Below are 26125 nucleotides of genomic sequence, written 5' to 3'. Positions count from 1 at the left end.
ACATCCTGCATTGCTCCTGTTCTAGAGAAGGCAGGGAACGCTTCACCTACTGACTACAGGCTGGTAGAACGTATGTGTCACATCATTAAGACCTTCAAGAGGCTAGTCCTGGACTTTATGAGTCCTCTTGCGGTAGATCACCTCGACCCACTGCCGTTTGCCTGTCAGACAAAGATTGGTGTGGAAGATGCGATTATCTGCCTGCTCCACACCTGGATAAAGCTGGCAGCACTGTGAGAATGATTTTTTATTTTGTTTTCTTCAGTGCCTTCAGTACTATCAAGCCATTAATGTTAAGGGGTAAACTCAGAGATATACAGTTAGATGAGCCTGTGGTGTCCTGGATAACTGACTGTCCAGCAGACCACAGTCTGTGAGACTGAAGGACTACAACAACAACAACGTTTATTTCTACAGCACATTCTCATACAAATGATGTCACCTAAAATGCTTTACATGATGAAGAAAGAGAAAAAAGACAAAGTAAGAATTAAAATCAGAGAACACTAATTAACATAGAATAAAAATAAGGTCCGATGGCCAGGGAGGACAGAAAAAAACAAAAAAATTCCAGACAACTGGAGAAAAAATAAAATCTGCAGGGGTACCAAGGCCACAACACCACCTGACCAGCCCCCTCTGGGCATTCTACCTAACATATATGATCAGTCCTCATGGTATTCAGGGTTCTCATGGAAGGACTTGATGATGACGGTCACGTGGACTTCTGGCCTTTAATCCATCAATGTAGGAACATCACGGTGCTTTGATCAGGTGGTGGTGGTGCAGGTTGCCACCACAGAAAACCGAAAAAAGAAAAGAAGAGAGAGTAGGGGTCAGTACGGACTATATTTCTGATAAGTGAGCAACACTCTGTGTCTAGTCATTATTTAGGGAATGGACAAGGAGGTGGAGCTCTCATACAGGCACTTGGTGGTCCACATCAATGACAGGTTGGACTGGTCTGGGAACACATAGGAACTACATAAGAAAGGAGACTGTATTCCTTTCATGTGGCATTTCATTGACATCCTTCACATCTTCTAAAACTCTGTGATGGCCAATGTGATTTTCTGTGCTGTGATGTGCTGGGTTGGTAACATCAGTTCAAGAGCGGCCCACCAAATGAACAAACTAATTAAAACGACAGGCTCAATAATGGGAGATACTCTGGACATGCTGGAGGCAGTAGTGGAGGAGAGAATGAAGACGAAACTGATGGCCATTATGAGCAATGCTGCACATCCTCTCTCTGACACATTATATGCAATAACTGGACACCTCCGCATCTTGTTGAACATCAAGAAGATCCTGTCACCCATTAAACAGTACTTTTATGGTAGGATTAGATGTAGACATATTCCAGAAGACCAATGCCTGTCCACATTCAATTGCCAGTTCCCAGAAATGCCCGTGTCACATCAACAACATTTTCCATTTTGGAGAGCTCACAGCTGAGACTTTCTAGATAGATAGATACTTTATTAATCACAAGGGGAAATTCACATAATCCAGCAGCAGTATACTGATACAAAGAAACAATATTAAATTAAATAGTAATAAAAATGAAAAAAATTAAAATAAAATTAATGTTAGCATTTACTTCCCCGGGTGGAATTGAAGAGTTGCATAGTGTGGGGAGGAACGATCTCCTCAGTCTGTCAGTGGAGCAGGACGGTGACAAAAGTCTGTCACTGAAGCTACTCCTCTGCCTGGAGATGACACTGTTAAGTGGATGCAGTGGATTCTTCATGATTGACAGGAGTTTGCTTAATGCCCGTCTCTCTGCCACAGATGTTAAACTGTCCAACTTTAATCCTACAATAGAGCCTGCCTTCTTAACAAGTTTGTCCAGGCGTGAGGCGTCTTTCATCTTTATGCTGCCACCCCAGCACACCACTGCGTAGAAGAGGGCACTCGCCACAACTGTCTGGTAGAACATCTGCAGCATCTTACTGCAGATGTTGAAGGATGCCAACCTTCTCAGAAAGTATAGTCTGCTCTGACCTTTCTTACATAGAGCATCAGTATTGGCAGTCCAGTCCAATTTGTCATCCAGCTGCACTCCCAGGTATTTATAGGTCTGTACCCTCTGCACAGTCACCTCTGATGATCATGGGGTCCATGAGGGGCCTGGGCCTCCTAAAATCCACCACCAGCTCCTTGGTCTTGCTGGTGTTAAGGTGTAAGTGGTTTGAGTCGCACCATTTAACAAAGTCTTTGATTAACTTTCTGTACTCCTCCTCCTGCCCACTCCTGATGCAGCCCACAATAGCAGTGTCATCAGCGAACTTTTGCACGTGACAGGACTCCGAGTTTCTAGGATTCCAATCAGAGTTAGTGGATCACTGCCTTCCTGGAGAAGCAGATGTACTGTACTTGGGTGACTGTGCCACATCTGGCACCTCCATGAGCTTCAATCTGTGGTGTATTAGCCACTGTGGACCAACAAACCATTCCTGTGGTCTTGTTTCCATATCACATCTTACTCATGTCTCCTTTTTATGTGCAATTTCTACCACTTCTTCTCAAGGAAAGAGTTTTGTTTTTTTTCTGAGTGTATATGAGTTATAATGGTCATTTTCTTTTCAAAGTGAGTAAACATTTTCCTCTGTAATTTGATAGATAGATAGATACTTTATTATTACTTATACTTAATTAATAACTGCATTTAAAAAGTGGAGAGTTTGTGAAGATATTTCATAAGGGTGACTGCTTGTAACCGGCTTGAAAAATGATACGGATTAAAGTCGAGAACATTAATGTTTTTTGATGAGTAATTACAGAGACTCAAAAGATTGAGTTCCAGATGACAGCTTCACGCAGTCATTGTAGTGACCGAGTGCTCGTGACAGTATATGGACTCTGCCAAGCACTGCTCTGAGAATGTCACGTCACATCGGTGCAGGTATGTTGTCTGATGGAGCTGCTGGCATTATCTTCCTTAGCTCCTGTCAAGACTACACATTTTTTTTTTAAATAAATATTTCATTTAGTGGGTTTTTAAAGAGGCACCAAGTGACAGAGTGCACTTTCAAGTCTTCATACATGGCTTGTTGTTTCAGCATCAGATCAGATCCGACAGTTGACATTGCTTGCCGTCAATGAGAAAAGACAGCTGTCTCTTTGTGTCACCAACATTGTAAAGCTTTAATGCTTTTTTCTTGCAGGCACAATTCACAAATGCAGTTATAATACGCCGTAGAAAGATGGCTTGCAATTTCCATTAGGAGAGTTACACTCCATGCAGCCTTACCTATCATGCAGTGTTAGCAAAGACACATGCTTCACTCTCCTTCTTGTCTGAAGCTTTCTGCTTCTTCACATTGTACCCAGATAGCTCAGGAGTTGTCAAAGTATTCAACTTTTAAATGATATTTGACAGGTGCCTGACAATGTCGTTTTTTTTTTTTTTGTTATTAAATTACTAAAGTGCTACGTTTTGCAAGTAAAGTGGAATACACTCAAGACATGAATGGGGTGAACTGGGCTTTTTTAAATGTCAAACCAGAAATATCCATTGCTGGGCAGGAGCAGATCAGCGGCCTCTTAGGTTTCTTTCAGACTGCGCTTTGTCTTGAAAACAGTAAAGAGAAGGGAAGTCAGCCCAGGTCAGGTGATGGGAACCTACAGCAACATTTATTTCTATAGCTCATTTTCATACAGGCAGCACGGTGGCGCAGTGGGTAGCTCTGCTGCCTCGCAGTTCGGAGACCTGGGCGTTCACTTCCCAGGTCCTCCCTAAATGTTCTCCCCGTGTCTGCGTGGGTTTCCTCCCACAGTCCAAAGACATGCAGGTTAGGTGGATTGGTGATCCTAAATTGTCTCTGGTGTGTGCTTGCTTGTGTGTGTGTGTGCCCTACGGTGGCTCCAGCAGACCCCCATGACCCTGTAGTTACGATATAGCGGGTTGGACAATGGATGGATGGATGGACAATGGATGGATGTTGTAAGTTGCTTTGGATAAAGGCATCAGTCAAAAATAATTCAAATGTCTTACTTTTTTAATGTAAACATGTATAGAACATGGATTCCCAATCCCACAACAGAACTGCTGCCCAAGTGAGACATGGAGACGGCACCACCTGCTTTTCTGACCTGAATTTTAAATCACATATTAATCAGATTACTAGGACAGCATTTTTCCACTGAAGAAATATAGCAAAAGTTAGACCCCTGTGAGATATGGTCGGCCATTCATCCCGGCCAATACCCCCACGCCGCCAGGTGGAGCCCTCCCTGCAGCATGCAGGTGCCCCGAATGCCAGCAGGGCATCATGGACATTGGAGTGTTTATTCACAACCCTGCTGGATACCATGGGGGCCACTAGAGGACGCTGCAGGGAGGAACAAAGAGTATTTTCCTTGCACCCCGGAAGTACGTCCGAATCACATGGACAAGAGGAATGACGTGCTTCCGGGATAAAGAAGAGGACTTTTTATCTGACCGGGAATATAAAAGAACAATGGGAAATCCCAGACGTCGGGCTAAGCTGGGTGGAAGGGTGGCAATGCGTCTGGGAGTGGAGGATTGATTATTGTAGTGCGTATTGGTTTATTAATGAGTATTGTGGAGAGGAAGGTGCTTGGTGTCTGTCTATCTGGTGTCTGGCGTATTGTCCGAGGGCTGAAGGGAGCGATAGCGCCCTCTATCTGTCACAGTGGCTTAGTGAATAAACACTCCAATGTTCATGATGCCCTGCTGGCATTCGGAGCACCTCCATGCTGCAGGGAGGGCTCCACCTGGCGGCGTGGGGGTATTGGCCGGGATGAACGGCCAACCATATTTCACACCCCTTATAACATTTCAAGATGCTGAGAAATTAATCCACGCCTTTGTTTTCAGTCGTCTAGATTACTGTAATGCACTCCTCTCAGGACAACCCAAAAAACACATCAATCGACTGCAACGAGTGCCGAATGCAGCTGCTAGAATCTTAACTAGGAAAAGAAAATCCGAGCACATCACCCCAGTCTGAGCGTCACTACACTGGTTACCTGTGTCATTTAGAATTGACTTTAAAATTCTGCTTATAGTTTACAAAGCCTTAAATAATCTGCTGCATTTTATATATCGGAGTGTCTGACATCTTATATTCCAAATTGTAACCTTAGATCTTCAAATGAGTGTCTGCTTAGAATTCCAAGAACTAAACTTAAAAGAAGTGGTGAGGCTGGCGGCCTTCTGCTGTCATGCACCTCAAATCTGGAATAGCCTGCCAATAGGAATTCGCCAGGCTGATACGGTAGAGCTCTTTGAAAACACATTACTGTAACATGGCTTTCTCATAAGTTCATCTCTGTATATTCAATTAATTATCATTTTTATTCATGGTGGCTCCAAAATCCGTACTAACCTCTACTCTCTCTTCTGTTCTTTTTCCTGTTTTCTGTGGCGGCCTGCGTCACCACCACCTGATCAAAGCACCGTGACGTCCTTAGATTGATGGATTAAAGGCCAGAAGTCCACATGACCGTCATCATCAAGTCCTTCCATGAGAACCCTGAATACCAGGAGGACAGATTGAGGTCATTGATATCAGGTAGAATTCCTAGAGGGGGCTGGGTGGTCTCGTTGCCCCCTGTAGATTTTATTTTTTTCTTCAGTCATCGGGAGTTTTTTTTTTTTGTTAGTTTTTTTCTGTCCTCCCTGGCCATCAGACCTTACTTTTATTCTATGTTAACTAGTGTTGTCTTATTCTAATTCTTACTTTGTCTTTTATTTCTCTTTTCTTCATCATGTAAAGCACTTTGAGCGACATCATTTGTATGAAAATGTGCTGCTGTTGTTGTTGTGTATCAGAAACAGACAATTCACAACACATTAAATCGGACAGGAGAAACAGTTCAGTTGTACAGGTCCTGTAGACTTTCTGTCCTTTGCGGATTTCTGTTGAGAATTCTGCACACATTAAAGAATGGAAAACAAAAGTTAACAAGGCCGAGGTGAAAAGGGTCAATTCAACATACGACAGCACACTTTGAACTGAGTGAGCAAATAAAAAGAAGCAAGTAGCACAAATCCATCAAGAGGCAAATAATTTGAAAACACAACTCCTTCAAACAGTCTTATCTTGGAAACAAAACTGATTTATTGAGTAACAGCCTGAGAGTCAACAAAGGATCAATAACATAAGACAACGCGTTCTTTAATCCTGGGCCAGTTACGGTATTTATTTGTAAAACATACATTTGATTTGCCTTCTGCATTTCATTTATCCAGTTGTACCTTTTCAGAGAATGTAAGAAAAACAGTTAGCAGCAGGCTAGTGTAACGCATACCGACATCCTAAAATGGCAGCAGAAATTCTGTCAACCATCTTGGTGAAGTCACGGTGAGGTTCAGACTTGCCCGAGTGCCGATTTCTGTTTTGCATCGGTGACACAAGTTTATTCTGTACCAAAGTACATTTACAAATAGATTTTGATATTCTAGGGCAGGGGTCCTCAATCCCAGTCCTGGAGAGCCGCAGTGGCTGCAGGTTTTTGTTCTGACCTGGTTGCTTAATTAGAAAGCAATTTTTGCCAATAAAGCACTAACAAGCTATGAAATTAAATTAACTCTGCTATGTCAGGTCATTCTCATATCCTAGATTTTCTTTCCCTTTCTATCATGCAAATGATTTGAAGGCTAAAATGGACGAGTAATTCTCAGTCCTTCACTTTTTTCTCTTCATTTTTCTTCCAGGTATTTAATTAAACCCAATAGTGCAGATAAATACACACAGAGGTGTAAATGTAAATAAGCTAAATGGAGAAATGCTGCTCTCTCTTGTCATTTGCATGTTATTGATAATAAGGAGCAATTAAAATAGCTGTTTAAGACAAAATTCAGCAATAAGGGCTCAAAATCACTAAAAGTGAAGCAGAAGTGTTACTTTAGCAATAAGTGCTTTTTATTAAGCAACTGGGTTGGAGCAAAGACCTGCAGCCACTGCGGCTCTCCAGGACCGTGATTGAGGACCCCTGTTCTAGGGGACAAAGCGATTACAGCCAAGCATCAAACATTAGGACTAAATGACAACACAGAGAACACACAGCGATAAGTGAGTGACAAGTGTAACCAGATGTAGTAAATGAACATCTATAAATGTGTCCTTAATTATCATCAGATAGAAAAGGCCCGAAATCAAATTCAACTTCTTCACCAATGGTACAACTTTAGACATGTAAACTGGTGACCCAATGTCCTTACTGCTTTTTAATATTTGACACAGTGTGTTAAAATGCACTTATTATACATCTTTAATTCAATGATTATTGAGCGCTGGGTCTAGTCCAACTGGTTTCCAGCACAAAGGCCAATTCCTACCTTATTTCATGAGCTTGAAGGTTTCTGAACAGTCTTCATCGTGTATTTTATTTTGATGACCATTTCATCTGACAGAAATCTTATTTAAATCCATTTTCGGAGGCTCCTGTTCACACTACCGTGTCATGGGTTAATAGCTGTGCGTAAAATAACTCTTTAGAATCTGCATTAGCTATACCTTTGGGATTTATATTGATATAGCCATTGTGACAGGTGGGGGGGGCCCTCGGCCATTACCTGGCCAGGACACCAATGGAATGAGCATCGCTGAGGCAATACCTGCCCTGAGTCGCCTGAGGGCAGCCCTCCTGGGGGGCTGTGGCACCACGGATTCCCGCAGGGCATGCTGGGAGTTGGAGTTTGGCACAGCCCTGTTGGGTTCTGTGGGGGCTGCCAAGGGGAAGCTGCAGAGGCGTTCAATGGAATTCCACCACACCAGCAAGTGATTCCAGGTAATCCTGATGAACCGCCTGGAGCCCTCCCAGGTGCTGAATAAAAAGAGCCGCCTCACTCCATTCGGAGAGCCAGAGTCAGGAGGAGGTGTGGACGAAGCTTGTCTGGAGAGGATTGGCTGGCGGAGGAAGAAGAAGGAAAGTAAATGGACTGTCCTTTGTTATTGGCACTTTGGACTGTAATGTGCTGTGGGGAGCGAGAGAAAATCGCTCTCGACTGTAAATAAAACGTGTGTTTTGTGGCAGACTCGTGTCTCTGCCTGTCTGTGTCAGGTTAGGGCATCTGTACGCACCCCGGTGGTCCACACCATCCATCACTGAACCCACTTAATCGAGTTTATGGTCACTGATGCTGACGCCTACAGCTCTTGAGAGAGTGCCAGTCTATTCCAGGACCCATCCACACATAAGGAGCCTATTTAGAGTTGCCAGTTAACCTAACCTGTATGTCTTTGTGATATTGGAGGAAAAACTGGAGCACCCATAGAAAAACCCACACTGCGATAAAGAGAAAACTCCTCATCACAAAGATAAGTAACACATCTGAAGAACAACGGAATTCATTCTTTAGCGTTTGTAACGGAACACACCAACACACCATCAACTAAATGTAGGATCCCTGACTAAAAAATAGGGAACTGGAAACATGTTGGATCCCTGGAATGCCATTTAAAATGACTTTTACCATTTAATGCACAATGATGAGTATTTTGTTTTACATGACAGAATACAGAAACGGAGTAACAAAGCAGTTTTAATTTGTCTGAATGCCACCTTACCTGAACAGAATAGAATTATCCTGACTTCATGTTGGCACAGAATTGTTCAGACTACATTTTTTGTTGCATTAAATTCAATAAAATAAACTTTTTTTTAAATCAGCAAAAGAAATAAGTGTCTATTACAAATTACAGGCTACACAATGAACTTGGTAGTCTGATAACAGGCAACCTAGACCAAAATAAAAACCTCTTGTTTTTGCTCATTTCACTTGGAACAAGTTGGCTATGAAATTTGATTTGAATGCATCATTTTCTGTACCTGAACAAAATAATCTTGAAACAAAAATGTAGCACACATACAGTAAGGTCTTGTTTGAGAGAAATATCCCTGCAGAACTTGTTCATATCTAAAAGCCAATCTCCTCCGTCTCAGTAAGCTGCCCGCTTCCACAGACAACTCCTGCATCCTCGTAATGGCCACAGTTGTGATGCCCAATTTCAGAATGCTTACACTGAAGAAGGCTCGTCTCATTTCCTTCACACTGCACATCATCTAGTAAAATCCTTAAATGCCTTCCCTCTCCAAACTCGGCCTTTTTAGAAGCTCTCACGACATACTGGAAGCCCAGTTGATGGCAGACGACAGCCGCAGCCTGCACATTCCACAGGTCATCACAGATTGTCCCCCATTCTTTATTAATGTAGATTTCCACTCTCCCACGGTCACGCCTGCCTTCCTCATTCGCCAGTCGCAAAGCTCCATCCTGGAGAGTTTCAGTGCGTGGCCTTCCCTTTCTTCTTCGCCCGTGCCTGGTTCGTCCTCGGCCGTCTTTTTGTGGGCTTCTTGTTGTGGACGTTGTTGTCATTGTGGTGGTAGCCATTGTTGTTTGCTCTACATAAGTGTTTTCCTGATTGCGAAGAATTTTCATGAGCTCCTGAAACCAATCTGGGGTTGTTGGTTTGGGAGCTGAAGTTGTCTTTGGAATAGGCTTTGGTCGTTTCGTAGGTTGGACTTCAATTATAAGTTCTTGAAAACAAAAAGAAGAACTTCATGAGTACAAATCATGAATAATCAATTGAATTGGTTAAGAAGCTGTGAGATAGTCCACGCTAGAATAAATGGTAATCAAATATCAAAACCATCTCTTTATAAACACTTGCTGCGATATGTTAATTAACAAACAGCACGGATCAGCAGATTTACTGCATATAATTTAATACCAAAATACACTCGCCTAAAGGATTATTAGGAACACCTGTTCAATTTCTCATTAATTTAATTATCTAATCAACCAATCACATGGCAGTTGTTTCAATGCACTTAGGGGTGTGGTCCTGGTCAAGACAATCTCCTGAACTCCAAACTGAATGTCAGAATGGCAAAGAAAGGTGATTTAAGCAATTTGGAGCGTGGCATGGTTGTTGGTGCCAGACGGGCCGGTCTGAGTATTTCACAATCTGCTCAGTTACTGGGATTTTCACGCACAACCATTTCTAGGGTTTACAAAGAAATGTGTGAAAAGGGAAAAACATCCAGTATGCGGCAGTCCTGTGGGCGAAAATGCCTTGTTGATGCTAGAGGTCAGAGGAGAATGGGCCGACTGATTCAAGCTGATAGAAGAGCAACTTTGACTGAAATAACCACTCGTTACAACCGAGGTATGCAGCAAAGCATTTGTGAAGCCACAACACGCACAACCTTGAGGCGGATGGGCTACAACAGCAGAAGACCCCACCGGGTACCACTCATCTCCACTACAAATAGGAAAAAGAGGCTACAATTTGCACGAGCTCACCAAAATTGGACAGTTGAAGACTGGAAAAATGTTGCCTGGTCTGATGAGTCTCGATTTCTGTTGAGACATTCAAATGGTCGAGTCAGAATTTGGTGTAAACAGAATGAGAACATGGATCCATCATGCCTTGTCACCACTGTGCAGGCTGGTGGTGGTGGTGTAATGGTGTGGGGGATGTTTTCTTGGCACACTTTAGGCCCCTTAGTGCCAATTGGGCATCGTTTAAATGCCACGGGCTACCTGAGCATTGTTTCTGACCATGTCCATCCCTTCATGACCACCATGTACCCATCCTCTGATGGCTACTTCCAGCAGGATAATGCACCATGTCACAAAGCTTGAATCATTTCAAATTGGTTTCTTGAACATGACAATGAGTTCACTGTACTAAAATGGCCCCCACAGTCACCAGATCTCAACCCAATAGAGCATCTTTGGGATGTGGTGGAACGGGAGCTTCGTGCCCTGGATGTGCATCCCACAAATCTCCATCAACTGCAAGATGCTATCCTATCAATATGGGCCAACATTTCTAAAGAATGCTTTCAGCACCTTGTTGAATCAATGCCACGTAGAATTAAGGCAGTTCTGAAGGCGAAAGGGGGTCAAACACCGGATTAGTATGGTGGTCCTAATAATCCTTTAGGTGAGTGTATATGTAATAAGTAATCAACAAAGCATATTCAGTGCACCATCTATTGGAACATATTTTGTATTGCATGTAGTAATAAACTGCATTGCATTTTTCATTCCAACACACGGTGCATGAAAAACGTTAGCACTGCTTTTAACGAATTCCATAGCAAACAGCATATAACAGACAGGAACATAGAAACTGGACGGACACACTGATGCACAAACACACACACAGACATTTGTTCTTTTATTAAGGTGGACAAATGTAGTCGATCAAAGTACAATTATAAATAACCACCATAAAAAAATAGCAACATTAAAATGAAATTAATCAAACTAGTCAGCTGTTCTTTGTTTGTTGATAATACACAGCAATGACAGAAGCTTTTTGACAGGAGAAATGTATTAACAAATAAAGTGTCAAATGGTTATTCCCTCAATGTACTGTGCTAAGCACACACTGAAATGACAAGAAATGCAGTACAATCAAACATTTCATTTTCAGATTTAAGTTTAATCCTTTTTTAAAAGAGATTGTGCTTTTTTTTTAAACAGACAAAAACTGACCTGTTCTTCTAAATACTGATAGGGTACATCTTTCTGAGCAATCTGTTTTTTAAATAAGCATAAAAAAAATCCCACCCTGAATTTTCAGAATATTTGTAACACCCAATCAGCATTACAGAATGTTGGAAAATATTCATCCATACATAGATTTATGCTGATCACAAGTGCAGTAAAACTTTAAGAGCTTTTACAGTATTAGGCCTCTAAAAACTAAAGGCAGTACCCAAATAAAACTACTGTAACACTAATTTACTCACCTCCTGGGTCAAACTCCATATTCAGTGCTGAACGTAGCAACCTTTTACCTAATCTAGTTATCAACTATGGTCAAAAAGTTTAATATTGACACTGATGTAGAGGCAACAACACCTGTGGAAATGTTATCTGCACCAAATGAACCCTCGTCAGGTTTAAAATCCATAAATGGTCTGCCACACTTTCACACTTTTGCTGTACGTTCACTCATTGAGTTCAAGTTCAAAAAGTAATCATCACTAAACTAGAGTGATCACCACTTAGTTATATTTACTTGGCTTTTATATTCAATTTGACCCTGGCCTAGTCAATAATTTCATATCTTAAAACCAGGACAGTGCAGATTACTAATTTATAACTTACTGATTTTATCAGGGACACAAACCTTATTATTCAGAATATTACAATTCAGCTTACATACAAAAGTAACTTTAGATATGCAGTACAATAGTACCTTCCTTCAAAACAAAACCAGTCAAACTACAAATAAGCTCGCTGCGCTTTAATGCTAGTACACATGTTTCGAAATTACTATGCAGCCAAAACTGAGCATACAATACAGTGGAACCTCGGTTCACGAACATCTCGGAACTCATACAAATTGGTTTATGACCAAAAAGTTTGCCAAACTTTTGCATCTGTTCACAACCACAGACTCGGTATACGAACAAGCCAGTTTCCTTTTCGGTTTGTGCATACCGATGATTTCCGTACGTGCTCAGTCTCTCCCTGTGCATTTCCTGTGCAGCGAGAGAGACAGACACACACACACGCACGCAAAAGAGACACACACACACACGCACGAGCTTGCGAGAGAGAGACAGCTGGATGCATAAGGCTTGTTTTTAAAGAGACTGCTTCCAGCATTGTTTTATCCTTGTTGTATTTAATGAAGACTTTTTTCTATTGGATTTTAACCTCCACTTCACTTCTGTTTACAGTGATCAGTTCATAGCGTGCATTGTTGCAATGTTACTTTTCTTGGTGGTTTATTAAATTCCGGATTTTTCAGATGTTCATTTTTTTCCCTGTGCTTAAAACTCATTAAAAAAAAGTTGTTTTAGCGAGCGGTTCGTAGCACTACAGCGCAAACTCTTGCAGTGTTAGTTTTCTCTGCTCAAGGTTTTTTCAGTGTTATTCAATGTTTTTACATTTAGTTTACTATTACGCTGTGCATTCTATGGTATAATTTACTATATTTGTGCTTAAAAATCTTTTAAAAAATATATATGTTGTGAACTTGAACCCGGACACAGGCAGACAGACATCGTTGTTTGCACCACACACTCGTTTATTTACAGTATTTGCAAACAGTCCCGCGCTCAAGTCCGCAGTGCCTCTTGCACCAATTCCCCAAATCCAGGCCTTACAATGCCTCTCTTTCTCTTCTCAGGCCTTACAATGCCTCTCTCTCTTTTCTGGCCGCCTCCAGTCCTCCCGCTAGCTCCGTCCTCTTCCACCCGACTTCCGCTCCAGACTGAAGGGAGGCGGCCCCTTATATAGTGCTCCCAGATGAGCACCAGGTGTTTCCGGCATTCCCTCCTTGGCCACGCCCCAGCGTGGCGGAAGTGCCGGCTGTCCTCCCGGCAGCTCTCCGGTCACCACAATAAGTCTTCCCCCCAGCACTTCATGGTGTGGCGGAAGTGCTGGGCTCCAGGGTTCCTCAGGCTCCAGGGCGCCGCCTGGCGGTGGCCACGGGCCCCTACAGGATTGGGCTTCCAAGCCCTCTACCCGTGGCCCCCTATACAACCAGGGCGATCGCCCCCTTGCGATCTGGAGGAGGCACAAGCCCTCCTCTGGTCTTCCTGGGCGTCCCGGCTGGGCTCCACAATGTACATACAGTTCGTACGGTCTGGAACGGATTAATTGTATTTACATACAATCCTATGGGGGAAATTACTTCAGTTCACGACCAACTTGGTTTACGACCAGAGTTTTGGAACGAATTACGGTCGTGAACCAAGGTTCCACTGTATATGAAAAACAACGTTTACCAAGCAGCTTAGACTGACAGTGTACAAGAAATCTGTTTATCCAGCCTCTTTCTCTAAAAGCAACTCCAAATCCAGATATCCTAACTACAGGGTAACGGGGGTCTGCTGGAGCCAATCCCAGCCAACACAGGGCACAAGGCAAGAAACAAACCCTGGGCAGGGCACCAGTCCACCGCAGAGCACACACACACCCACACACCAAGGACAATTTAGAATCGCCAATGCACCTAACCTCATGTCTTTGGGAGGAAACCCACGCAGACACGGGGAGAACATGCAAACTCCACGCAGGAAGTACCCGGGAAGCGAACTCAGGTCTCCTAACTGCGAGGCAGGAGCATTACCCACTGCGCCACTGTGCCGCCCTGCAACTCCAAATTCGTGTTAGAAAATAGAAAGTGCCCTTGTGTGTGAAGTGGTAAGTGTGACAAATAAGAAATCTAAAAGATAAACTAGACAGCATATTGGAAAACAGCTGCAAAATGTCACTGATTTTTTTTAAATGAGACAAATCATCTGTCGCTCATGTATGGCCCAAACAAACTAGTGAGAAGCTGAAAGTATCGTGCCTTGTCCATTGTTATTATCAATATCAGACAGCTGTTGATGTAGTAAAAGTAGCTCTTGTAAGACCACTATTAAATAAATCAGGAACTCGTAATTAGTGGCACAGTGGTAGCTCTCTGCTGCCTCTCAACAAGAACACCGGGGCTCACACCTCTTCTGCGGGGCTTGCTTGTCCTCCTTATGCCCACCTCAGTTTCCTCCAGGCTTCCTTCCAAAGTCCAACGATGTGTAGGTTAGGTGAACAAGCCCTTGTGTGTCTGTGTATTTGTGTTTGCCCTGCGATTGACTAAACTCTCCCCTGCATAAGCCGGTTAGATAAATGGACGGATGGACATTCCAGATTTTGCTGACCAGTTCTCTTTCCAATTTCGAATATAGTGTCTCACTGTGTGGTGCTCCCTGCAGCCAACCCAGTGGATTCTTGCTCTTTTCCATTGTTCTTTTAGGTAGCCCTTACAAGGACCTCTCGGTGCCGACTTTACTTTTCTAACATTTTATTTTCAGCACAGTCCCTCTTTTACCTTCATAATGGTATGTATTGTGTTAGAGTAAATGCCGGTGTTAGGCACCTGGTTTGAAATGCAAGACTGGAGCGTTTGATTTTGTTTCAAGGTGACATGAGATGTACACTACCTCTTGATGTTTCATTTTCTTCAGTTTCGCTGTTCATTTCAATGCCCTTGAGGCACAGAAGTGCCTCCATTTCAATTTAAGGGTAGAAGAGTTTAAACATTGAAAATCCACCATCTGGCAAGGCAGAAGCTTTGAAACAGAGGTATTGTCTCTAACTTTGTCTTTTTAGTTTTTGCTGTTTTATTCTTTGCCTTAATATTTCTTACTAGCCAACCCGCGGAGCAGCATACGCCGTGTAATTATTTATTGATGTGTGAACACTTCCTGAAAGACACAGTTGTCCAAATGGGGAGGGTTTGAGGATACAACTGTCAGTGAATGAAAAGATGGAACTCTGGACAGAGCAACATACAATTGTCCGTGACTGCAAACAGGTTTTGGCAGATACAGGCATATCTTTTTGAAAGTTTGGCCCTGTGCCTTATTAATTGTCATTGCAAACGCCAATCTAACAGGAAATTGTCTGCGTGTAAAAGGCAAATTTGAATCTGATGGAGTCAGTGAAATCCGGGGAATAAGGACAGTTTGTGAGGTAGAAGATGTGATTGTCTTACACTCCAGTACATTGTGGTGAATGCTGGTAACAGAACGTCTAGTGGCATTACAGAGACGAATCTCCTCAACCATGTGCAAATCCATTCAACACAAACATTTGTCTGCAGCCACGCTGATGTGACGTCACCGTCCCACTATCCTCTTATTGAAAAACATTTACAAACGCATTTCACACCGGAATTTCAATGCAACATTTGCTCAAAAACCTTCACGCTCCAGAAATATCTCAAAGCACATTTAAACACACACTCCACTGAACCAACGCATTCCACACAGGTCTTTCAATGCACTATTTGTTCGAAAACGTTCCGACTGCAGAGATATCTCAACGCACATTTAAAATCACACTCCACTGAACGAATTATGCAATGTGAACATTGCCAGCAATGCTTCAAAACAACTCGTGCTCTCAAGAAGCACTTACAAACTTATTCCTGTTCCTTTCATTGTCAACCCCATGCACAGTCATAGCATTCAGTTTTACGCTGCTTTTCAAGAAAATACCGCCATTACCGTCCAAGAACATAACATTGACCTACCTACCGCAGTATGTACTTCTTGCAATGCTCTTCATTGGCCATCAGAGGAGTTGGTGGGCCTGGCCCTGTCGTGCGTATCCTATGGTCTTACAGTCGGCGGGCGGGGCTCTGTGAGTTGGCAGGCGTGGCTCTCTGTCTTGCGTGCGTCTTGCGTGCCCTTAGTGAATGGCGGGCGAGGCTCTGTCGTGAGTTCCCCATGACGTGGGAGGAGGATTAGAGTGGGCGGTCGGGGCACTGTCGTGTGTACCCCATGGTCGGGCGATTTGGTCGATTATATATATAGAAAAGCACCCAGAACCGAAAAGAACAATGAAAAGTCAACCTGGCTCAGAGGTGCATGTGGACTGTAGCACAGACGAAAGCAACTGAGGCTGTGTTTGGTGAGTTGTTGTGTGCGGGTAAATGAGAGGGCAGTGCACATGCCGCGAGAGCGACGGTGGACGCGGGAGGAGGGCTACAGTTGATGGGCGGGGCCTCTGTCATGCGTATCCCATGACGCGGGATGAGGGTTAGAGTTGGCGGGCGGTGCTCTGTCGAGCGTATCCCATTGTCTTAGAGTTGGTGGGCGGGGGGGCTCTGTGAGTTGGCGGGCAGGGCCCTGTCGTGTGTATCCCATAGTATCCCATGGTCTTACAGTTGGCAGGCGGGGCTCTGTTAGAGTTGGCGGGCGGGGCTCTGTGAGTTGGCAGGCGTGGCTCTCTGTCTTGTGTGCGTCTTGCGTGCCCTTAGTGATTTATATATATAGATGATGTTGGTATGAAAAACATTTTGTCTTTTTTACTCTTGTCAGATACATTGGATGCTTGGATACTTGGTTTAAAATGGAAATGTTTGGTGGATTTTGAGTTTGCTGTTGAGGCAAAATGGTTGCCATTTCTTGATGCCCCATAGCATTTCCTGCTGTTGTGTATTAAATTTCCAGAAATGGCAATGCTATATTAAAGTCATTGAAACTACCACACACAACATTCTGACCTATCACTCAAGGGACAGAGAATGCTGACTGGTTTTCTTTTACATGTTGAAATGTGTGAAGGGAAATGCAACTTCTCTACACCTTCATCACATTCGGTCCCTGATTTTAGAATACCTCAGATTTGTCAAGTGGTGACAGATGTGTATCTTCTTCTTAGATTTTAGGCGCTTTACTTTAAAAGTTGCGGGACATAGACTTGAAGGGCATGACCTGATAAGACCTCCTATACTGTCCACTGAGGGTTTGGTTTGTGGTTTTCTCTATGACAAGGATCTCAAACTCCGGTCCTGGAGGGCCGCAGTGGCTTCAGGTTCTCATTCTAACTAACTTCTTGTGAATTAATTTTAATTGAATTGCTTTTTTTAAGATTTGTTCCCCTGAATGTCTTCATTGTTCCTCTTTATTGCTTCATTTCTTTCCTTAAATGGCACCCAAACAGAAATGAAATGTGACGTGAGGGAGCCAACAGAAGACCAACTAAGTCAGGGCGTCAGACTCCAACCAATTTCACTCCAACCAGCTGCTTAATGAGAGGCCGAGTCTTGCTGTTCATTAAACTCGTTCTTTAATTCTATGGCTTGTTGCTGCTCTCATGGTGCGTTAGCAGACATTTCTGAAATTGTTGATTTTCTCTTTCCTAAGAGCTCTGTTAAAATGTTTTGTGGACCTGAGCAGATTGACACTCCTGAGATCTTCATCTTTCTTTGTTTTCAGATACTGTATGATGGACACCAGTTGTTTTGGCTCATCTTGTATCTCATTATTTGTTTGGCTGCTAATTAAGGAAAAAGAAACAATTAAAGGGGCTGAGTCTTCAAGAGCAAATCAATTAAAATTAATGCAAAAGAAGTTAATTAGCAGCAAAAACAGGTCACTAATTAAGAAAAGGATTTGAAGGAAAACCTGCAGTTACTGCGTTCCTTCACCGCATACTCCGTTTGCACATATTTTCATTTCAAATGTTAGCTGATATTTTCAAGTAAAAAAAACTCGGGGTGCACAGCCATGGGGAAGAAAACTACTTCAGTATTTATTAGTGCAAAAAGCAAATAAATACAATCAGCTGAGCACATAAAATAATAAATGACATAGAAGGTAATTTTTATGGTGACACTTACATAGTTTTCTTTTTGTTTTTGTTCTTTTTTTTATTATATGAGCATTCTCCAACTTTGCACTTTTTCATTCTATCGGGGAACAAGAATGCCCCTAAGGGATGATGGGACATGATTCACTTTTCAGAGTTACTCTCTGACTCAGCATAAAACCAAGTAAAAGAACGCTTTTCAGTCAGTCGGGTATATAATATAATAAATGAAGTGGAGAGGAATATTTTTCTATTAGATTATAAAAATTACAGTCATACTTAAATATTTTGTGGAATATGTAAAAGGACAGCAGAATATCAAACTGATTATAAAACTGTTCATAGTCTGTGCTCATGTTATTTCAGTTAACTAAAAAACCTAAATCTAAACTTAATTGATATTGCATTACAATGTTTTCACACACTTATTGATACAAAGTACACCACCAGCATCAATTTAACGTGTGGAAAAAAGAACACGAATGAGAGTACATTGTGGATGGAGCAAGCCGTGATTAATGTAGCTTGCTTTCATATTTTAAATGGACACAGCAGACCCGATATAGTATGCAAATCACAAATGTACATTCGCACAAAGTGTGTGTTGTTACCCACATGTCTCATTCTCCTCCAGACAACTTTACAATAATCACAAAAAAATATCAAATATAATATTTTTCAGTTAGCTACAAAAGTATATAAACTCACCAGAAATTGCATTGCAGTGTTTTCACAGAACTTGCAATACAAAACATACCAGGAGTATCAATTTGACGTGGGGCAAGGAGAACACGCGAGGTGGCATATAGTGGATGGTGTGAGTTGCAAGTGAACAGCACAGCGATGGGATGATGCTCACTCTCAACGGCAGACATGGCAAACCACTCAATTCTCTCAATCACGATCATGCTCTAACACCCCACCCCCCGCCTCTCCTGATCTGACTCTAAGTAACAGCGCTAGCGTAAATTCACACCCGATGTGACGATGTTCGTTTTCAAATAAAACTGCATTAGTGCGATGATGCTTTCTGATTAATTTTATACCCAATGTCCCATATATTTGTCTCTTTCTTTTTTTTCTCCGTGCTGCGTTGACATCGTGCACCAGAAGGCGTGAGCTTATTCAGTCCAGCATTCCCCAGGAAAGTAAACTGAGTCCGTGTCAAGTGCCCTTTCAATGTGAAACCACAGCATAGAGAAAAGTGTGCACATTGCAACAGGTACACACATCATAAATGTAGGAAGGATGATTTTGTGACTTGAATAGTACCAATCAGAAAACATTATCGCACTAATGCAATATTATTTGAAAACGAACAGTTTTCACATTAGGTGTGAATTTACGCTGGCACTGTTACTTAGAGTCCCATCAGGAGTTGGGGTGTGGTTGGGCTGGGTGTTAGAGCATGATCGTGATTGAGAGAATAAAACTGAAAAAAGCTAACGTTTACAAGTACCATAAATTTATACCCAATGTCCCATATATTTGTCTCTTTTCTTCTCCATGCTGCGCCAACATCGTGCACCAGAAAGCATGAGCTTATTCAGTGCAGCAAGAACACTCAATAAAACTGAATAAAAAAAAATAAAGTGACAGGGAGATACGAAGAAGGCAGATTCACCAGCATTTGTGTGTCAGCTTTTATCCCTCCAGATCAGAGAATGTCCAGTTCCATTGCCTCAAAACACCACTCACATCTACAGATATTCCCGGTTTCAAGTAAAAACTAATAGCGTCAGATCCCTAGGGCAGCAGTATTTATGGTGATCGTGACTGAGAGAATAAAAGTGAAAAAAAAGGTAACTTTTACAAGTAATTTGTTTCTGTTTTATACAGGCAATGATACTCATTTTAATAGAAAGATGTTATTGGTGATCACCCCATCATCCGTCATTTTATGTAACAGTTTAAAGAGATTTTAACAAGGTGATTCTTTTTTTTTTTTAGGTACGAATAAGTATATCGTATACTTCTGGTGTCCTCTCCAGGCTTGGTGTATGGCTTATGCCAAGTGCCGACAGGTCAAGTCTCTCTGTGACTCTGAACTGACGGTTGGAAAAATGGAGGAATGGACAATAAGAAATCGTAAATGTGCTAAAAGTTTGGGACAGAAGAAGATCTTAACTGGATTGGAATGTGGAGATACTCTAGTCAAATGTGTAAAATTCAAACCAAGGCTGTAACCAGGAAATTGAGAATGAAATCGATAAACTCAGCATAGGAACAAAAATATTTGTCAGGAAACAGTGCAAAAAAAAAATAATGAAAGTCCAGGAAGTCACGTATAACCAGGATCAAACTGCAAGGTGACAGATTTAGCTGAGGAACACGAAGTAGGAAAATCATAAATGTACATGGTCTGTTATAGACGCAAACCAAATGTATGTGTGTACTGTATAATATTAACAATAAGAGCAGCTCACTACTGAAAACAGAAAATACAGGAGACAGTCGGGATTGAACCGGTGGCCTCTTGATTATAAGTCGGCAAATCATACCGCTATGCCACAGAAGCTGTTGTGTTGTCCTTGAACCTTTTGTGAAAGTGTTTATTTGATCTTCGGACTTCAGGCTTCACACATTCTATAGTTTATACCTACATTTTGTAACATTTATTACTAAAATATGATAAAGTTTCTGTTTTAACAATGTGTTTACACAGATTACTGTAGAAACGGAACACACATGAAATGCATGTGTTCCAAATAATGATCTGTTATTTCCACTCTAAAACTCCAGCAGTTCACTTCCAGATAATCAAACAAGGCACGAGCTGGGAGAACTTAGTGAACATTCTGCGATGGTGGGGGGAGGGAACAGCTGGCTGGTTGCTGCTTGTCTTAATCAGCACATTTACAGGACAAAAGACGCTGACGGAGAGGTGCGAATGGATTTAAGATGGGCCGGATTTACGAGTTTTCTCGTAGGCTCTGGTAATTCTTGTGTTAATGGGTCACTTGTGGCAGTAAAAAGGGGTCTTTCATGTAAGAAAACAAAAAAAAATATCATCAATAACGTTTTCTGAATAGAATTCCAGAGTCACAGCAATGAAGGCATTTGCAGTGTGGCAAATTAGGAAAAGTCAATGAGGAACTAATTAAAGATTTAAAACAACAATGCCAGTTAGCATCGGCCATGGCGCTTCTAGTGTTAAAATTCCAATAGTGGAATTTCACTGGCTTCTAAAGGAAAGGTAGAGAGCCTTGGCATGTGCTGGGATATTCCAGGAGGCTTTAATACAGATCTACCACACTCCCCCTCACATGGCCCTTACCTAACCACAGTGATTCTCTCCTTGTGGGCATCTCCCTCACTTGCTGCTACTGGTACCACTTTGTTAGTGAAGCAAACCTCCACAATGTTCAAGCAAAATTATAGCAAAGGAAAACAAATTCATATTAATTGTAAAACATTTCTGTGAAGTCTGCGGTAATTCAATAGGTACTCGTGTTATACGGTTAACAGAAAAATTTGATATCTGCTCAGTCACACTATCAGAGGTCAAGATCCCTTCCAAAAAATATAAATAGTTTCAATCATGAACATATCTTCATGAATATGAAGCAATGCAAACCACACATTCAGGCCAAACTCGGTAAATGTAACACTCCACACATTCAACATAGAAATCATTTTAAATGTTGAACAACACTTTACAATTTCTGTATTCATTATCTGTGCTAAATAAAATAAATTATACATACTTTCCTTTGGCTGAAAATGGATTTGCCTGCTTTTAAGTTTAACCGGCAAAGGATCATAGTGACATTTTCTTGGCGGAGCTCGTCTAAAACAAAGAGAGAATGAAATTAAACCCAGACCAAGGCAGGCTTTCACCAATAATTCACACTACAGCAGGATGCTGACATTGTGTTTTCCATTGCAATATTTAAATAAAAAAAAGCAGTGAATATAAACCAATATGTATAATAACATTGAAAATAATGAATAATGCATAAAGTACATAGCACATTTACTAGGGAGTGTCATCTCACAATTGTGATAACTGTGTACCTATTCTGGTGTAAAGAGTACAAAGCTGAAATGTAAATTATAAGGTCAGTTACCAAAATAGGCACAAATATGAAGGGGTAAACATCAAAGAAATTCGGCAGAAATGCCTTCCGTTCTTCTAGTGGCTTCTCAATAAAACATGAAACCTTAGAGATGCATGGCGCTATAGTAGAGTATCCTTGTTTAGAAAACCATACTTTCATCCAAAAAGCACTGATTTATAACCACAAAATCCAGCAATGCAGTAAAGGAAGGCAGACAAAGGCATTCGTAAGGCGGACCCAGCACAGTACATCCTCTGTGTGACTCTTACCCTTGAAGCAGCACATTTATTAAAGATTGTATGACTCAAGAACAGTTGAAAGAGCAGGAAAACAAAGAGAGCATTCAAACACTATTCAGAAACTACAACAAACAGTTTAATGATCATTATCTGAGTTAAGCTAGGTTGGCCCGTTGCCACCCAAATTCCCTTCCTCCACTTTGGTCCGTATGGATGAGGCCTTTCTGATTGATGGAATTTAACAAGAATTTCATCAACGTTTTCTTTATCCCTCATTTTTAATGTCAATCTTCCTCGTTGTGTTCCTTTTCACCCAAACACTCTCAACCCTTTCACTCAGCATGGTGTGACCACCAGAAGGCATAGCAGCACCCCAAACCCTGAGATGTAACTAGACGGCACAGTCCTGATGTTTTATTTACACAGTACCTCAACAGACTTCCAATTCCAATAACAGGGTTTTCTTTCTCCTTCCACGCCTCGCATTGAGTCTCATCCACTTCCTTCCGACTCTGGTGAATGAAAACTGGCTTCTTTTTATGCTGGACCCAGGAGCACTTCAGGTGGCACAGCTTTGCGCAACTGCACCACTTGAAGGTCAGGCAGAAGCTCTTCGATGAAAGTATAATGTTCTCCTGCAACTCCCTGCTAGAGGCACCCAAGAATCCCGACAAGGCTGTCCCATGGGACTGCAATTCCCAGCCTGACCGGCGGGTATCAGTATGGGAGTAGCACAAGGTGGATTTTGTCATCATGTGCATAGGATTGAACATAATTCTGGGAAGAAGCTACACTTTGTCCTTCCGAGCAGGCCTCCCGTCCTGGTGAGGAACTAGCACCCATCCCAGATTGGATGCCAGTCTAGTTCTGTCCTTCTATTATAGCCCCCTGTCCTGGCAAGTAATCAGCTTCCATCCTGGTCAGTATGCTGGACCATCCAGCATGATGCTGACAATGGTAAAACCACCTTAGCCTGTTTCTGCTCCATTATAATAAATTTTCCTTTCCCACAGGGAAACCCCGCAGATTATTTTCATCTCAGTTGCTTCTCTCCCAGATAATTTAACACAGCTAGGTACATTTCCTAAGCTAGCATACATATGACCCAAAGGAAAAAATTGTTGGGGAAAGTATGCAAAATATCACAACATCCTTGGGTAAGATGTGCTGACACTCATGCGATTGATGCAGTAATTAGAGATCTGGGCAATGATAAAGGAAAAATCTAGGCTGAAGTTGATTTATTGGCTTACTAATGTTAACTGTTTAAAAAGTATCGGCAAGTTAGAATGATCCTGAAGTAAAGCTTCTCAATCCAACACAAGAAGTAAATGGTTGAGCCTGGCTGAGTACTGAAAAATGGCTTGTGTGGAGGTGCATTTGTCTGAAGGAAACTGAACTTTGTGAAGCAGAGGCAGTGGTGCTGTAAGAATTATGTTTCTGGACCTCTCTAGCACCTTCAACACCATCCAACCTCTGCTCCTCAGGGACAAGCTGACAGAGATGGGAGTAGATTCATACCTGGAGATATGGATAGTGGACTATCTTACAGGCAGACCTCACTCAGTATGTGCGTCTCGGGAACTGCAGGTCTGACGTGGCCAGCAGCACAGGAGAGCTGCAGGGGACTGGACTTTCTCCGGTCCTGTTCAGCCAACATACATCGGACTTCCAATACAACTTGGAGTCCTGCCAGGTGCAAAAGTTCGCTGACGACACGGCTATCGTAGGCTGCATCAGGAGTGGGCAGGAGGAGGAGTATGGGAACCTAACCAAGGACTTTGTTAAATGGTGCGACTCAAATAACCAACAACTGAACACCAGAAAAACCAAGGAGCTGGTGGTGGATTTTAGGAGGACCAGGCCCCTCATGGACCTCATGATCATCTGAGGTGACTGTGCAGAGGGTACAGACCTATAAATACCTGGGAGTGCAGCTGGATGATAAATTGGACTGGACTGCCAATACTGATGTCTTGCGCAAGAGAGGACAGAGATGACTATACTTCCTTAGAAGGCTGGCGTCCTTCAACTTCTGTAATAAGATGCTGCAGATGTTCTACCAGACGGTTGTGACGAGTGCCCTCTTCTACGCGGTGGTGTGCTGGGGAGGCAGCATAAAGAAGAGGGACGCCTCACGCCTGGACAAACTGGTGAGGAAGGCAGGCTCTATTGTAGGCGCGGAGCTGGACAGTTTGACATCCGTGGCAGAGCGACGGGCACTGAGCAGACTCCTGTCAATCATGGAGAATCCACTGCATCCACTGAACAGTGTCATCTCCAGACAGAGGAGCAGCTTCAGTGACAGACTGCTGTCACCATCCTGCTCCACTGACAGACTGAGGAGACCCCACACTATGCGACTCTTCAAATCCACCCGGGGGGCTAAACGTTAATATTATACAAGACTGTTACACCTGCCTTGCACTCTCCACCTTGCATTTTTAACTTGCACTGCATTTTTATCACTCTTTAATTAATATTGTTTTTATTTTTTTATCAGTATGCTGCTGCTGGAGTATGTGAATTTCCCTTTGGGGATTAATAAAGTACGAGGTATCTATCTATCTATCTATCTATCTATCTATCTATCTATCTATCTATCTATCTATCTATCTATCTATCTAACTATTATATAGTACCTTTCATATCTATCTATCTATCTATCTATAACACACATGACTGCCAACAGGCATAGCCATTGTCAACAATATGGCTGTGGGCATGCAAAGACAGTAACAAAATGGCTGCATACACCCAAACAGAATAACACATAATGTTTTCTTCCGAAAAAATGATAAAATGAAAGTAAAAATTACAAAAACAAAGTACAAGAGTATTGTGAACATAACAGATGAGACTTTCACATGCTGTATGCATGCTGACATCCTAGGAAACTGCACAGTATCCCAGCCATGTAAGACCAGCACAATCCTAGTAAACTCTCGGGACAGTTAGCCCTGGAATTTCCTAGGCTCTATGTATTAAAAGGACTTTTGTCTCTTGATCCGCTGTGTCTCACTCCCATGCCTTGAGCAACTCTGCACACAGCCGGCATAAAATATCTTTTTTAATGCCAGACAGACTGAGGGAGAGTTGCTGGGAATTCTTCCATACACATGTTACTGTTACGTCTACCAGCAAACTAAACTAAACTCTTACACCACTGCAGCTTTTACAGCATACAGCAAATGCCCAATCACCTCCTACATATCTCTGGTTCTTCACCCCCAGGGTTCATCTTAGCCTCTCCTGCTTATGCCCTCTTGACATTAGCCCAGGTTTCAATTCTCTTCACACATCCCCAAAGGTGTACATATTAAGCCGAAGTCACACTGTAAAATTTCTAGTCAGACGGGAAGTCAAACTGGCAGACTGCAGCAACTGATCCCGTTGCCTAAGCATGTCACATGACACAACTAAAAACAGCAGGGTGTGTCAAATTGCATGACCGCAGAATGACTTTCCAGCACAGTTGCCCATTTATAAAGTATCACAGGCTCGATCTTTTTTGTGAGAGCCAGTAACATGCTGTCTCACAGAATAGGTGCCCAAGCAAAGGCTTTCCAGGTACGGCAAGTTCAGCTGCAATCTTCAACGTGTTTTTTTTCTTTTTCTTTTCTGTTGTGGTACATGAAACACACAACATCAGACAGATGAGTCTCTATTCTGCTTATTAGGTCCAAAACACCTGCGTTCCTCACCTTATTCCTCATTGCTGCAATACATGCATT

At 42.3% G+C, this 26125-nt stretch overlaps 1 protein-coding gene and 1 long non-coding RNA gene across 2 annotated transcripts in view; one reads left to right on the top strand and one right to left on the bottom strand.

Moving 5' to 3' along the window:
- Positions 1-5451: 5451 nt before the first annotated feature.
- LOC120518903 overlaps positions 5452-26125 on the top strand; it is a 36407-nt gene continuing 15733 nt past the window's right edge. The window contains exon 1 of the long non-coding RNA XR_005631319.1: positions 5452-5543. This is a non-coding gene — a long non-coding RNA (uncharacterized LOC120518903). The remainder of the gene's footprint in view (positions 5544-26125) is intronic.
- Positions 8501-26125, bottom strand: part of hhipl1 (HHIP-like 1) — a 55384-nt gene continuing 37759 nt past the window's right edge. Inside the window, exons 8-9 of the mRNA XM_039741910.1 lie at positions 21799-21881; positions 8501-9513 (exon numbers count right to left, since the gene is read on the bottom strand). Coding sequence (XP_039597844.1) covers positions 8894-9513; positions 21799-21881 — 703 coding nt within the window. The 3' untranslated portion in view covers positions 8501-8893. The remainder of the gene's footprint in view (positions 9514-21798; positions 21882-26125) is intronic.

This window comes from Polypterus senegalus, chromosome 18, assembly GCF_016835505.1.
Source record: "Polypterus senegalus isolate Bchr_013 chromosome 18, ASM1683550v1, whole genome shotgun sequence".
In the NCBI taxonomy this organism is placed as follows: Eukaryota; Metazoa; Chordata; class Cladistia; order Polypteriformes; family Polypteridae; genus Polypterus; species Polypterus senegalus.
The sequence above is the reverse complement of the archived record's forward strand: the minus strand, read 5'-3'. Positions and strand labels throughout refer to the sequence as shown.